The 16,612-nt window shown below is 35.0% G+C and overlaps 1 protein-coding gene across 1 annotated transcript in view; it reads left to right on the top strand.

The window, feature by feature from the left end:
• The window catches only part of CIR1 (corepressor interacting with RBPJ, CIR1), a 44,009-nt gene extending 28,436 nt beyond the window's left edge, over nt 1-15,573 (top strand). Inside the window, exons 8-10 of the mRNA XM_058549280.1 lie at nt 11,823-11,929; nt 13,033-13,118; nt 14,546-15,573. Coding sequence (XP_058405263.1) covers nt 11,823-11,929; nt 13,033-13,118; nt 14,546-15,278 — 926 coding nt within the window. The 3' untranslated portion in view covers nt 15,279-15,573. The remainder of the gene's footprint in view (nt 1-11,822; nt 11,930-13,032; nt 13,119-14,545) is intronic.
• Nucleotides 15,574-16,612: the final 1,039 nt, after the last annotated feature.

Here is a 16,612-nt window from a genome sequence, read left to right as displayed (position 1 = left end):
CCCCAACCCTCTAATCACATGGTTGATATTTCTGGTGTGGCCAGCCCAATCCTGAGTCATCTCCTTAGCATAACCTGTCTAGGGGTTCACTGTGAGTCATCTCATTAACATAAACTGTCAGGTCCCACCATGAATAACCAAGACACTCCTATCACTCAGGAAATTTCAAGGATTTATAGGCTCCCTCCCAGCAACGGGGAACGAAGGCCAGCCAGGTTTTTTATTACACAGCAGTTGTATTTGCATTTTCATTTACTTCAACATATTTTAAAATTTCTCTTGAGATTTCTTCTTTGACCTATGTGTTATTTAGAAGTGTGTTGTTTAATCTCCAAGTATTTCAGGATTCTTCTGGCTATCTTTCTGTTGTTGATCTCTAGTTTAATTCCATTTTGGTCTGAGAGCATTTTTTTTTATGATTTCTATTCTTTTACATTTGTTAAAGTGTGTTATATGGCCCAGAATGTGTTCTGTCTTGGTGCATGTTCCATATGAGCTTGAGAAGAATGTGTATTCTGCTGTTGTTGGATGAAGTAGTCTATAAATGTCAACTAGATCCAGTTGATGGATAGTTCAGTTCAACTGTATCCTGCTAATTTTCTGCCTGCCAGATCTGTCCATTTCTGATAGAGGGGCATTGAAGTCTCCAACTGTAATAGAGGGATTGTCTATTTCTAAAAACATTTCTATCAGTTTTTGCCTTACATATTTTGATGCTCTGTTGTAGGTGCATACACATTTGAGATTGTTGTGTCTTCTTGGAGAATGCACCCCTTTTTCATTATGTAATTGTCTGTCTTGATCCTTAATAAATATTCTTGGTCTGAAATCTGCTTTGTCTGAAATTAATATAGATACTCCAGCTTTATTTGATTAGTGTTAGCATGGTATATTTTCTCCATCCCTTTACTTTTAATCTGTCTGTGTTTTTATATTTAAAGTGGGTCTCTTGTAAACAACATATAGTTGGGTCTTGTTTTTTTTAATCTTTTGTTGATACAATTGGATTAAGATCTACCATATTTATAATTTTTTCTATTTGTTGCCCTCGTTCTTTGTTTCTTTTTTTGTATTCTACTCTTTTTCTACTTTCTCTGGTTTTAATTGAGCATTTTATATGATTTCATTTTCTCTCCTCTCTTAGCGTATCAATTATACTTATTTTTAAAAAAAATTTTAGTGGTTGCCCTAGAATTTGCAATATATATTTACAACTAGTCTAAGTCCACTTTCAAATAACACTATACCACTTCACTAGTAGTGCCATTACCTTATAACAGAGTAAACCAATTCCTGTTATATAACGCAATTCCTTCCTCCCATTCCTTATAACATTGCTGTCATACATTTCATTTGTCCATAAGCTATAATCATCCAATATATTGTTGCTATTATCGTTTGAACAAGATGTTATGTTAGATCAGTTAAGCATAAGAAAAATAAAATATTTTATCTTACTTTCGTTTATTTCCTCTCAAGTGCTCTTGCTTTCTTTTTATTAGATCTGAGTTTCTGATCTATGTCATTTTTCCTTCTCTCTGAAGAATTTCTTTTAATATTTCTGGCAAGGCAAGTCCACTGGTGACAAATTCCTCAATTTTTGTTTGTCTGTCAAAGTTTTTATTTCTCCTTCGCTTGTGAAGGATAATTTCACTGGATACAGAATTCTATGTTGGTGAGGTTTTTTCTTTCAACACTTTAACTATTTCACTCCACTCTCCTCTTGCTTGTGTGTTTTCTTAAGGGAAATCTGATGTAATTCTTATCCTTGTTCCTCTCTAGATAAGGTTTTATTTTTTCCCTCTGGCATCTTCCAAGATTTTCTCTTAGTCTTTGATTTTCTGCAGTTTGAATATGATGTACTTAGTTGTAGATTTTTTGCTACTTATCCTGCTTGGTGTTCTCTGAGTTTCTTGGATCTGTGGTTTGGTGTCTGTCATTAGTTTTGGGAAATCTCAGCCATTATTATTTCAAATATTTCTTCTGTTCTTTTCTCTCTTCTCCTTCTGGTGTTCCTGTTGTACATACGTTACACCTTTTGTAATTGTCCCACAGTTCTTGGATATTCTGGTTTCTTTTTTTTTAATTGTTTCATTTTCTTTCCCTTTGCTTTTCAATCTGGAAAGTTTCTATTGACATATATTAAAGCTCACTGATTCTTTCCTCAGCTATGTCCACTCTACTGATGAGCTCATCAAAGGCATTCTTTGTTTCTAATAGTGTTTTTTATTTCTAGCATTTCCTTTAGATTCTTTCTTAGAATTTCTCTCTCTCTGCTTACATTACCCATCTGTTCTTGTATGTTGTTCACTTTTTCTATTAGAGCCCTCAGCATATTAATCTGTTATTTTAAATTGTCAGTCTGATAATTCTGGAATCTCTGTCATAGCTTAGTCTGATTCTGATGCTTACTTTGTCTCTCCAGACTGTGGTTTTGCCTTTAGCATACTTATAATTTTTTGTTGAAAGCCAGACATGATAGGTAGATGGAACTGAGGTAAATGGGCCTTTAGTGTGAGGTTTTATGTTTATCTGACTAGGAGTTAGACTGTGTTTGCTGTTTGCTGTAGCTATAGATGTCAGAGGCTAAAATTCCTCTTGTGCCCTTGTTTTTGTCTCCCCTGTTATCTTTGGGTTTCCCTAGAGACTCCTCCTTTAACAGAGTCTAAGCCTTGCTTCAGTTGTAATCCCCTGTTATTATACAGGAACCTTATTAATGTGATGGTAAGTTATGGGGGAAGAGGAGACAGTCTATAATCCTATGACTAGGTCTCACTCTTTTAGTGAGCCTTGCCCCTGGCCTGTAACCTTCACAAGTACTCATGAGCATTTTTTTTCCCCATGTAGGTTAGGCTCTGGTAAAATAGTTTCCCTTGAGGGGAAGCGTTTGTTCAGGACAACAGAATGCCCTGGGCATGTTTCAAAATGGTTACTTGTTCCCTTCCCACTGTTGGAAGGGAAGTATAAGGGGATTGTTCTTTGATGTTCACAGTGAGAACCTCGTGGGGTTCTTGGAAGTAGAACTCACAAAAATGTGGGGGCCCCATTAAGGTTTGGCCCCCAGGAGTTTTATCTCTCAAGTTAGTCCTTGCTCAGTCTCCAAAAATAGTCAATTATCCTTTCAGTATTCTTGCCGGTTGCTGGCTCCGGCAGTGTTTTCTGGTCCTGGTAAACTGTGATTCTCTGTATCACCTGTCTTTCCCATTTTGGGGGCAGTGATTTGCCCTGTGACCTCAGTTCTCTAATAGATCTAAGAAGATTTGTTGATTTTTGTTTTTTTCAGCTTTTTTCTTATTGTAAAGATGGGAGGACTTTTAAGCTCTTTATATATTGGACCAAAACCCAAAAGTTGTAAAAGCAACATAAAAGTGAATAAACGTTGAGTCCAAATTTGTTAACATCAGTTTCATATTGTACTAATTATTTGACTTTTGGTTTTTTAGACTTAAGTTGCTATATATTTAAAGTTACTTTGCCATTTTTTAAATTTAACTATAATTTTTAAAATATTTGGAACTGACTCAATATGATAATATGGCAAATTTCACGTTTTTATTAAAAGTAAATTTACAATTCAAAACAGTGTCACTGGATATTCTTGACATATACAAAACTTCTTTTTCTTTGTAATGCCTAAGTCAGAGATCCCGCCACAGCATAAATGGCTAAAATGGTGATAGATGCTTAATGTTGCAAGTGTCTCTATCCAGTCTTATTTACGCCATAGCTTTTAGTGTGTTTCAACAATATTAAAATGGATAAATGATTTAAATTGAGGAAAGTATTATTTTACACTTGTTGCACAGATTTGTTTGCATATTAGTGCTCTTTTCCTTGCCTGATTTTTCCTAACTCTTGATTTAATTTTTCTTGAAGACTGTTACACTAAGCCGTAGCACTGATAGAAGTTTTCTGCAACAGAGCTCCCACATGCTGCTCCTGTCTTTTCATCAGCCTTTCATGTTGAAGGCATTTTTGTCACTTGAGAACATGTTTGGGAAGTTTAACAAAATAATTGTCTGATCATAAGCTTTGCTAGAAAGACACCTAGGAGCATGCTGGAGAGACTTTCTGTAAAAAGATAGATGATAAAGACAGTTGCTCTTCTGGCAAATCTCCTTTAGTCTGTTATGGAGTTTCCTTATGCAACTCCTTGAAGAAGTTGAATCCTTCCAGCATAGCTACTAAGATAGCCCTATGGCTGATGGCAGAATTTTTTTTAATCCTCCAACATAATTCTACTACAGAAAAAGTATTTGTGTTACCAGATTCTCATTAAAGCTAAACTCCTAAAATAGGCAGATGTTAAAACTAATAAATAAAGGATTGACCTCAAAATAAAGAAGTGAAGTTAGGCACTATTTCTCTCCTTTATAATACATTCTCCTCAGCATGATCCATAGTTGATCACTCAGGAACCAATTTTTTTTTTTATGCATGAGGAAGCTAATTAGCTGAAACGAAATATTGACCTATTAAAGAGATTATTCAGTAAAACTTGTCAAGTCATAGTGGTTCAAAGGTCAAAATGATGCTCTTGATGAGTACTTTAAATTTTGGCTGTTTTGTTTTAAGTGATTACCAATGGTTAAGTCATTTCAAACTATTTATAAGCACTGTTATAATTCAGTAATTAAATTTGTTGTTAGAGTGGCTATGCCTTGAAATTCCATTGACATTAACAAACTAATTCCAATCTTCTGTCAGTAGATGACTCTCCCCTGTGTTAAAGGCATGTGTGGGGCTAGTGGAGGCTACACCTCCCATAATCTCAAAGGGGTATTAAGATTCTCAGACCGCAGTCATAACTCTTTTACATGACTCTTCCTATTAACGTCATTCCATCTACTCAAGGTCTGCCAGCTTCAAGTAAAGGAAATTAGCCAGTGATTACCTGGGAAAAGGAGAATGAATGAAATTTAGTCCACCTAGTAAATATTAATTCTTCTACCCAAATCGAACTTAATGAAGTTAACATGAACCTTCATCAAGTTCCACTCACTTAGAATGCCCTACCCTTTACCTTTTCCTAAATCATATGAAAATTAGAAAATCAAACTCAATTTCTAGTTCTTTCCTGGAAAGTACAGCTTTTCTGAAATAGGGACTGTATCTTATTTGTCTTTGTATCCCCAATGCCTTGCACGATGTGCATGCTTAATAAATAATAGTTTAGTGAGTGACTGAATGGAAAGGCTTTGCTAACTATTCTAAACATCACTGTTTATTATCTTCTTCTCTGAATATATCTTATAACACAAATTTGCAATTTATATTTTTCCTATTCTTTCATATGAACTAATTTTCCCAAAAAGATTATAAGCTTGAAGGCAAAAACCAAGTTCTCTATTCTTTATCTCTCGAGTACCTAGTAAGATAGAATAATAAGCTCTCAATAATACATACTGATTTTTAAAATCACTGTATATGTTATATACTAGGGACAAATAAGTTGAAATTCCTTATGCAGAGCTCTCTCTATAGTTAGAGAGATAATATATAAATGTAGAGAGAGTCTACAGTAACATAGTCATTCAGTAATTATTGTTGACTGATTTAAAATACCATGTGTAACTTTTTTTTAAGTGAAATGCACTGATCTTAAGTATAGAGTTTGAGTTTGACAAATGTATGCACCCATGTAACCAATGTCTCTGACAAGACAGAGAGCATAGAGCCTTGCTGTCACTCTAGAAAATACCCTTCTGTCCCTTTCCAGTTGGCCTCCTCCACCCAAAACCACTATTCTAATTTTTAATTCCATATATTAGTTTTCCCTGTGCATGAACTTCATATAAATGGAATCATACAGTATGTATTCTTTTGTGTCTAACTTCTTTGACCCAACATGTCTTTGAAGTTCATGGATGCATAACTTTTCAAGAGCGTTCACATTCTCATAACATTAAAACATAGTGCTAACATCTAATACTTTGTGTTCATCACAACACAAATGATTTTTCTTAGTCCTGTAGGACTATGAATTTACTTTATTATTGCTGGATGTATCATCACCAAAATATTTACGTATAAATTAAGTTGAAAATGAAAGTTTAAAGACATAATCAAATATAAGTGATATATCTTTAATTGTACTGATTCTGTAAGGCAAGGTTATTTTCAATAACAGTGTTTTTTACTAGCATACCATAAGGGTAGTTTCATCTTTCCTTGCCTTTGTGTATTTTCCAGACACATAGACTAAAATGAAATGTTTAATTTTTCCTTTGCATTGTATATTTTAATAGAAATCAAATTAGCTGTCTTCAGTGTGAACTTGGGATAAGGGCGATAAGAAACTCGTATTGTTTCCAGCCTCCACTAAGATGAACTGGCAGTGTGTCAGGAAAATTCCTGGTATGGAGCAGTTTTATTACAATTCAGCACAATTGGTTCTTGCATAACCTTTAGAAAATCATACATAAAACATTCTCATCTATATAAATAAAAATCACCTACACACTTTATTAATAGCTTTGTTCACTTTTATCCTGGGACTTGTGCTGCATGTTCCTACTGTGCCCCCTTTTTTAGTCTTTTTTTAAGATAACTTTCTATAAGCTTTCTTAAAAGCAAAAAGGTTAGGTAATATTAGGAATCAAATATAAGTGTAAGATAATTCTTGATAATTCCCACTAGACACAGATCTCCCTCTCAATCATGTACTCTAACTAGTGTCTCTAAGTGTCCTTTTTATATTTAGTGACAGGAAGTTCCTTATTCACTAGGTACAGTCAGTTTAACTTTAGGAAAGAAAGAAAGAATGTTGTACTTTCATGGAAATAAGAGTCATAATATATTTTTTTGTGATAATGTTTGGGGCTTTATTTTAAAACACACATTTTTAATGTTGTCATGACTACGATAAATACATGGTGAAAGCCAGAACATGACTACAATAAATACATGGTGAAAGCAAGGTTGAAGTCTCAGCCTTTTTTCCTTAGTCTAGTTCATTAGCCAGAAATGTGTGTGTTTTCAGGTGTCATTTTCCTGTCTCCAAACTTGAGAAGACTTTCCATATATTCCCCCAAAGTATGTGGTACAAAATTCCAAAATAATTTAATAGTAAGCCACTAGATCTAGCTACCAGTTTACAGGAAATACAAGGGCTAGAAGAACATATTAAATGACATCACTATCCAGAATGTGGGAAATTCTAAAGGACAAATGACGCAGTTTCTTAAACAAATGAACAGCAATAAGGCAGTGGGGGGAGGTTGCTAAATTTTTTTAGATTAAAAGAGACTTAAGATATATATCAGTTATACCTCAGTTTAAAAAAAGAGAGAGAAGACTTAAGAGATACATGAACCAACTGCAGTGTTGGGACCTTATTTGGATCCTTATCTGAACAAACCAACTGTAAAAAGATACTTTTGAGACAATTGGGGAAATCTTAATGTTGACTGGATATTAGATGATATTTTAACACTATCTGTATTGATAAGTGTAATAGAGGTGTTATAGTTTTATTTTTAAGAAAGTCTTGATTTGTTGGTGATTTATATACCAAAGTGATATCTGAGGTTTTATTTAAAATACTCTATCCAAACAAAAACAAAGGGAGTTGGAGGTAATAGGTAAAACAAGAATGACAAAATATTGATAATTGTTGAAGCCGTGTGATGAGTACATAGGGTTTATTACATTATTCTCTCTGGGTGAAGTTTTTCATAGTATAAAGTTAAATTAAAATATACACACAAAGGAAAAAAATTGATCACCACTGTAATAGCAAGCAAAACTACTCACTTTAGGAATAGCAATTTAATTTCAGCTAATAGTAGCATTCTATAAATTAGGGTGTTAAATTTGGGGGAAGGAGGGAAAGGCATTTCTTATACAGCCTTATCTAACCTACAACTCACTGCCCTCCCTTCTCCCACTGAATACCGTAACATTGTAGAAAGTGATGCTTTGTTTGAAAAGAGTGATGAACTTTGAATGGAAGATACACCTGTCCTTGGGAAGAGCCGATGGAGCTAGTGCTGGAAGTGAAACATAAGCATCTTTGCCTCAGCGTTGGTCCTCCTCCTGTGCCATTTCTGGGATTCACCTGGGACTGCTGTCCTCTGATGGTGAAGTCAGTGACATGGCCTTTCTCTTAGCCAGAACTTTTGACCTCTCATATTATTCTCTGATAAAATACGTATTTTACTACGGAACGTTTTTTACCTTCCCTTGCTTTTGCTTAGTTCGGTAAAAATGAATGCTCTTAATGAATAGATTAAAACCTTGACAAACATAATCTTGAATAACGTAATTCACCTTCTGGGAAATTTTTTTTCCCTGAGAGACTGACTTCATGGTATTTTTCTAAGAGAAAATAGTCTGGGTATAATCAGGACGTAGAACTGAATACCATAGTTACAATCAGTATTTTGATGCTTATCCATATCACAGCAAAGAGAGTTTGCAAAATTAGTGAATGTTGAAAACTGTTTCTTCACTGGACCTGCTTTCCTAAGTTGGAACGTTGTTTTTCATGCTATGGAGGCGTAAGCCAGCCTGGCTAAAATGATCTAGAAAGGAGCCCTCATAAATCTAGTTTTTAAAACAAATGCCCTTTTTCTGGTTCTTTAGAATTATTCTGCCATAGCAAGTGGAAGAGCACACCAAGCGTTCCTGAACCCCAACTCCAGCTGCAAATTTAAATTGTCACCATACATAAAAATAGTCATTTTGCATTTGAACATATTTATAATATCTGTTTTTTCAACTTGTCTATATAATCTATTATATCAACTAAATTTTGAGTTCTCAGAGAGCTGTTCTGTCAGTTTAACTCTACATAGGCACTGTCACAATAACATGAAAATATATTGGGGGACAGCCTGGTGGCATAGTGGTTAAGTTCACGTGCTCTGCTTCAGCAGCCCGGGGTTCTCAGGTTTAGATCCCAGGCATGGACCTACACACCGCTCATCAAGCCATGCTGTGGCGGTGTCCCATATACAAAATAGAGGAAGATTGGCATGGATATTGGCCCATAGCCAATCTTCCTCAAGCAAAAAGAGGAAGATTGGCAACAGATGTTAGCTCAGGACAAACTTCCTCACCAAAAACAAACAAAAAACACATGAAAATGTAAAGATACCTTGCTAAATATATCTTAATTAAACCTGACTTGTCATATCTTCTAAACCCAGAACTTTTGATGATAGAAGGAGAAGGTTTAAACGTACAAAAATACGTGAAGAAGACTAGATTTTGAAAAATGTTACTACCAAGAGCATTTTTTTAATTATGAAGAATATATCAAAATAATCATAAAAGTTTTGTAGCTACTGGTAACAATAATGATTACTGTTGATTGAGCCTGTCCGTCAGGTACTTCACTCAGGGCTGTATTGACAGTCTTACAATGTGGAAGTGTGTGCTAAGCACATGTGCCACACAGAGTTCAGTTGAGGTTTCAGAGAAATATAAATGCTAAAAGAGTAACATTTGTTTCATAATCTGTATAATCTCTGTCAGGCTGGGGAAAGAGAGATCATTTTCTTGAAGTAGTTGGAAGTACTGTCATGAAAATGTAAAAAAGCATGTTTTCTAAAACATCTTATTAAAAGGACCATCTTTTGATGAAATTAGTAACCTCTCATCATAATGGCCAAGCTCTTTGGCCCTTTACTGGAGTGGTTTTTATCCTAATTTTTAGCATGTTTGCTTTCTGAATTCATATGACATCTAAAAAGTTGTTGACAAGGAAATGTAGTTTTGACCCTTCAGAAAAGAATTTTCTAATTTATAAAATTATGTTCCTACATGTGAAATTTGAGAAGCCCCCAAAGTGAACTTTTTATGATTAGTTTAAAGCTATTAATTGTATTAGTATTTTTGTGTGTGTGTGTGAGGAAAATCAGCCCTGAGCTAACATCCATGCCAATCCTCCTCTTTTTCCTGAGAAGACCAGCCCTGAGCTAACATCTATTGCCAATCCTCCTCCTTTTTTTTTTTTCTCTTTTTTCTCCCCAAAGCCCCAGGTGATAGTTGTATGTCATAGTTGCACATCCTGCTAGTTGCTGTATGTGGGACGCCGCCTCAGCATAGCCAGACGAGCGGTGCATCGGTGCACACTCGGATCCGAACCTAGGCGGCCAGTAGTGGAGCGCGAGCACTTAACCGCTAAGCCACGGGGCCGGCCCCTGTGTTAGTATTTTTAACGCCATTTAGGGGCAACCAGTATTAAAATTTAAAATTCAATTTTTACTTAAGAGTTTATTTTCAATATTATCAACCAAATTGAATAATTAAAAGGTCATTAAAGTAATCCGTGGGCATTAAGTATCTTGTATAAAAGAAAAAACATCAAAAATCCTATATTGTTTTAAAATAAAATTAATATCAATGAAATAAAGATACTGCTTTATGATGTTTTTGTTTGTTTTGTTTTCAACTAAATAAGGCTTTTTCTTTTCCAGTAAAGTGTCAGATTACTAATAACTTCCCATACTCCAATAATAGGCAATTTTTTCCTATTATCTCCCTAATACCTAGAGCCACCTTTCAGTTGTTCTTGGTAATATGAATAGAACTGTCAAGTCCATAGAGTCCAACAGAAGATATTAACTAACGTACCCCTGAACTTTTCCGACCAAACTTTTTACCAAAGATGCTATTGACAAGTGATAGATTTGAATTTTGTTGCCTGTTGTTTTCCATGGTAACATGTAGGAAACATGCAAATAAGCGGTAAAAGACCAATAAAACAGTGAAAAGAAAAAGAAATAGATGAACTATTTAATCAACAAACTAGGGAACCAGTTTCTGAATGTTTCGCTATCCCCCACCTCCCTTATGAATTCCTTGTTGGCAAGAACTGTCTTATTCTTCCTTATATTCCAGATACATCACCCAATATAGTTCATTTAAGCCAGTGTAGATGGTTGAGGCCAGAAACTTTAAATAGCTTCCATGAAATGTTGTCATTATTTGCTACCTGCAGAGAAAACAAAATGAAACTGGAATATATGAAAGAAAGAGGAAAGAGTCCTCCTACCTTACGTAAAACAAATGTTTGAGGGGAGGGTGCAGACGTTTAAAAAAATTTGTTTTCTAATTATAGCTATCTTTAGTCCATATTATTTATCTTTGGTACATGTTATATGACCAAAAAGAAGCTCACTTCTTTCACAGTTTGGAATTTTGCAAAAGTGGCAACAGCAGCTTGTAAAAAATATAACGCATACACACCTATTCCAAGCCTAAAGTTGTTTGTCACCAACCCAAAACTAATAATTAGAAATTTCAAACTCTGGATATATATATATGTGCAAGATTAACTAAAGTACTTGATTGTTACCCATAGCACATGCGTGCGTGTGTGTGTGTGTGTTTTGTTGATAATTAGCAACAACATAGCAATGTATTCGGTATTGGTATTTGATAAATAAGCGTGAGGAATTTTAAATTGGAAACTAGAATAATAAATTACTCATATACCTTTAAAAGTATCTCTTTTAAATTGAATTCTTATGGAGAGAATAACTGAAGTTTAATTGCAGTTTTTTATCATTTTGCATTGATTTTATCCTAAAAATTGCCAAGCAGATAACATTTAAATGTATTTTTTTCAATATGACAAAGTTACATAAGAAGAGAATCCCCTAGCACGTAAAGAAAAATGCAATTATTTTCTATTCTGAATCTCCAGACTGCTGTTTTAGAAAATCATATCTGATTATTTGCTCAGCAGAAGATTATTGAGTTGATTTAGCTGTGATTTTACTTAACAAAGCTTCAACTGCATTCCTACTGTGGAGTCCGAAAAAGGTAGAAAGATATAAATGATACATTCAAACTGTGATTTTTGTGAACAGGGCCATCGATGCACCCCTCGGAGCTAATAGCGGAGATGAGAAACAGTGGGTTTGCACTGAAACGAAATGTGCTGGGGAGAAACTTGACCGCAAATGATCCATCACAGGTAATGATCTTTTTATCAGTAAGCTGAAAATGTCTATAAATCTAAATGTGATTGCTTGTGAATTGCTGCTTAATGTTTTCCAATATGCGTATATCCATAGGAAAGCAAGATAGAGCAAAGAAAATGCCTAAAATATATTTTGATTTTGCTTCTTTATTATTTTAACCTAAATGAGAAATTGTTTTTAAACCTATATTTTAATAAATGAAACTGCTCCTCTGGGTTTATGTGGATAAAATATCTGACTGAACTGGTGATAAGGTTGTTATTGTTTCCTTCCTGCTAACTTACCGCTGAAGTGACACTAAATAGAACTGAGGGGAAGAAGTGCATAAAAGCAAACCCCTAAAAATTATAGAAAATATTTTAAACTTATTTAATTTATTAAACTATACATAGATCCAGAAAATGGTTGAGTTTGAAGGGCTGTAGATATTCTAATACAAACCATTTATTTTATTTAATGAGGACGCTGGAGCCCAGAGAAGTGAAATGATTTCCCTCCAGTCATGTGGCTATTTGGGGACATGAGACTAAAACCCAGGCTCCCACTGGCATAAACTTTTGCTGCTCTGAAAAGAGGCACTATACTTTTCAAACATGGCTAGGGATTGGTCGTGTAATTTATGTAACCATATATTTGTACTATTTAAAATATTTGATAATGTACTGTTGAAATTATAAAGGCTAAAATTGTGGATGTTTTGACCTTCCTGTAAAGTTCATGATCTTCTTGGTTTTAATATTTCATTAAATTAAAAATAAAATATTTAAACCCTCAAGTATTTAGATTCAAACTCAAGAGATAGACAGTAGAAGCCATGCGTAAACGTTTTATCTGTTTTTCTCTATCATCTTCTTCCTGGTATAGTTTGCTAATACTGGCAGAGCAGTCATGTTAACCTCTTAGTGCCTTATGATCCTCCGTGGCAGGTAGACTACAAAAAATTTTTTAATTCCCCCCAACTGCCCAATCCAAAATGTCATACTCATCTACTGTATGTCCCTAATACAGTATTTCTTATTTGTAAATATTTTCTTTCCTGTGTGGTAACTAACTTGTCTTGCAACCTAGCAATTTAATGATGTCTTTGTTGACTCAGGAGTATGTTGCGAGCGAGGGTGAAGAAGATCCAGAAGTAGAATTTTTAAAGTCACTAACAACCAAACAAAAACAGAAACTTCTCAGGTAATTTTAAAGTACATATTTAATGGATTCAACATTTTTTCTAATGTTTCATCTTGGTATCATATTCAACTCTGATCCTAGAAGCTCATGAAGGTACTTAACCATGCATCAGATTTATTTATTGATTTATTCTTCAACTATAATAATATAATTTTGTCTTTTAGTAGCATGAAAATGAGTATAAGATTATATACACATTACACCACAAAATCATTGCACTTTTCAGAACATTTAATTTGGAAATAGATTTATTTGTAGGTTTTACTTTTCATAATAGATATGTATGTATCTTTGCACACAGTTTGGTTCCTAGAAAATATTGTGGGCCATGTTATTACTTTTTGTACATTTTATAATATTTTATGAGGAATGCTGGAAGATGCTTAAGTTTACAAAGTAAATATGAATCTTATTAAACAGACTCTGGATTAAAGAATCCAAGAAATGTCTGCTGAGTCCAATAGAGGGAGCTCGTGATATTTCAGTATGTGGAGTTTTGAGACTGGCTGGACTGAACCCAGTGAAGACATTTTTATTTCAGAGTAATTCAAACATATCTTATAAACATGTTACTCTTCTGAGAATGTGCGGTACTTTTTAGAAATTCGGAATGCCTTAATAGAATTGTCCTAATTATTTATAAATCCAAACAATTGTTGAAAACTAGTGTGTGAGATTATTTTATTTTGTATAACCAAAAAAGAGTATAAAAAATGAAAAGTGTATTCTTATTCAGAATTTCTGGAGAATATGATCTTTAATTTTGATAATATAATATTAATATTTCCATACTTTAAAATAGTACATACATAAAATTAATTTTTCATCTGATTATAGCTATATATTTGAGTTTGCAGTAGGTCCAGCTAATGTTACAAATCTTTCTTTAGGTCAGAATGACCATTTATTTAGAGTGCTATATAATTTCAAATTCCGATTCAGTAAGAAGGGCCGGCCCCGTGGCTTGGCGGTTAAGTGCGTGTGCTCTGCTGCTGACGGCCCAGGTTCGGATCCCGAGCGCACACCAACGTGCCGCTTCTCCGGCCATGCTGAGGCCACGTCCCACATACAGCAACTGGAAGGATGTGCAGCTATGACATACAACTATCTACTTGGGCTTTGGGGGAAAAATAAATAAATAAAATTATGATTCAGTAAGAATTTTTTTTAAATAGTCATTACTATTAAGGAAAGTATAGTGAGAGAATTGGCTTAATGCATTTAGTTTTTTTATGTAAACTTAATGTATATGTGACTCAAATAATTTAAAAAGAAGAAAATGATTTGTCATTTAGTAAAGAGTGTATTTATGTTTGAATATCACTTTTAATAGCTTCTAAGAAAATATATTGTCTATTCAAAAGTTTATATTTGTCGATGAAAAGACTATTTTTACATAGTCTGTTACTGTTTTTTCCCAATAACAGGAAGTTGGATCGGCTTGAGAAGAAGAAAAAGAAAAAGAAAAAAGATAGAAAAAAGAAAAAGCTTCAGAAGAGCAGAAGTAAACACAAAAAACATAAAAACTATTCCTCCTCTTCCTCCCCTTCCTCGTCCTCCTCCTCCTCCTCCTCCTCCTCCAGCGAGACTTCAGAAAGCAGCAGTGAGAGTGACAACAAAGAAAAGAAAATACAAAAGAAGAAAAGAAAGAAAAACAAGTGTGCAGGGAATAACAACAGTGATTCTGAAGAGAAGGACAAGTCTAAGAAGAGAAAACTTCATGGAGAACTTTCTAGCAGTCACAGTAACAAGGAAAAGCCTACGTTTTTAAAACAAGAGATTTCTGGGGAGAATAGCAAATGGAGCCACTGTGATTCTGACAGAAAGAGCAGAAGCCGTAACCGTAGCGCAGAGAAGAGAGGACCTGAGAGAAGTGAGAGGAGCAGCAGGAGCCGGAGCAGGGAGGAGAGGGGCAGGAGGAGCCGAAGCAGAAGCCACGGCAGCCACAAGCCAAGAGAGATAAGAAGACGGCCATGGCGAAGTCCCAGTGGAGAGCGGAATAGAAGCCATGACACCAGAGGCCATGGCACAGACACACACAGAGCGGGAAACATGCACAGAGAGAACCCAGGAGATAAGCATACTAGAGCAACACAAAGCGAGTGCAGCAGTAGAGAGAGAATGAGAGAGAGATTGTATGTGACAACCACCTGGGAGTAAAAACATCTCCTCTTTCTGATTGAATACCTTTAGCAAGGGCTAAATTATGTACTGTTGTCTTTCTAATAAAAAAGCTCTATGTTAATTTTCCATCTCTGTAAATTGTCATATCAAGTACAAAACTACGTGAATCTCATAAGAATGCACTTTGCAAAATATTTGTAAATAATCCATTTGGGGGCTGTAAAAATATTTTCTGTTGATAGATGTTTCTGGTGCCCTATACTAGATAAAAATCCCATGTAACTCTGTGACATTTTCTTTGTTCTGAAACATCATTAAAAGAATGACAGTACATTGAATGGGTATAATTTAATTTTTATTTTTTTCAATTCAAATTTATTACTTTTAAGAATTGAATTCACTTAAAGCAAAGTGTAATTGTTGTTGAAATTCACTAGTATAAATTAAATAATGAATTGATCAATATTTCTTTAAGACTTTTAAATTCCCTTCAGATGTTTTGTTCTACAGAGTAAGCTATTTACATTTGGATGATGTAGTCATTTCCTGTGCTGCCATAACAAATCACCTCAGACTTAACACAAATTTATTATACAGTTCTGAAGATCTGAAGTCTGAAATGGGTCTGCCTAGGCTAAAATCAAGGTGTCAGCAGGGTTGGTTCTTTGTGGAAGCTCCAAGGGAAAATCTCTTTGCTTGCGTAGTACTGCTTCTAGAAGCCGCGCATGCCTTGGCTCCTGGCCCCTTCTTCCGTCTTCACAACTAACAAATGCGAGTCAAGTCCTCACATCTGATGACTCTGACTCTGACATTCTGCATCCCTCTTCCACTTTTAAAGACCCTCGTGATTACATTGTGCCCACCAGGAGCATCCAGAATAATCCCCCTATCTTAAAGTCAACTGACTAGCAACCTTAATTCTATCTGCAACCTTAATTCCCCTTTGCCATGTAACCTAACATATTCGTAGGTTCCAGGGATTAGGATGTGTTCATCTTTAAGGGGTTATTATTCTACCTACCACAGATGGCCTTTCTGCTACTGGCATACAACTATTAAAGATTTTACTTCTATGGGCCGGCCCAGTGGCTTAGCGGTTAGGTGCGCGCGCTCCGCTGCCAGCGGCCTGGGTTCGGATCCTGGGCACGCACCGACGCACCGCTCTTCCGGCCATGCTGAGGCCGTGTCCCGCATGCAGCAACTAGAAGGATGTGCAGCTATGACAGACAACTATCTACTGGGACTTTGGGGGGAAAAATAAATAAATAAAATCTAAAAAGAAATAGAAGATTTTACTTCTAAAGGTTAAGCGTTCATGTAATATCACAAATGGGGCGATGTAAACTAATTAGGTATATTTCATTAGTAAA

The sequence above is a fragment of the Diceros bicornis genome, chromosome 10 (genome assembly GCF_020826845.1).
Source record: "Diceros bicornis minor isolate mBicDic1 chromosome 10, mDicBic1.mat.cur, whole genome shotgun sequence".
NCBI classification, from domain to species: Eukaryota; Metazoa; Chordata; class Mammalia; order Perissodactyla; family Rhinocerotidae; genus Diceros; species Diceros bicornis.
The sequence above is the reverse complement of the archived record's forward strand: the minus strand, read 5'-3'. Positions and strand labels throughout refer to the sequence as shown.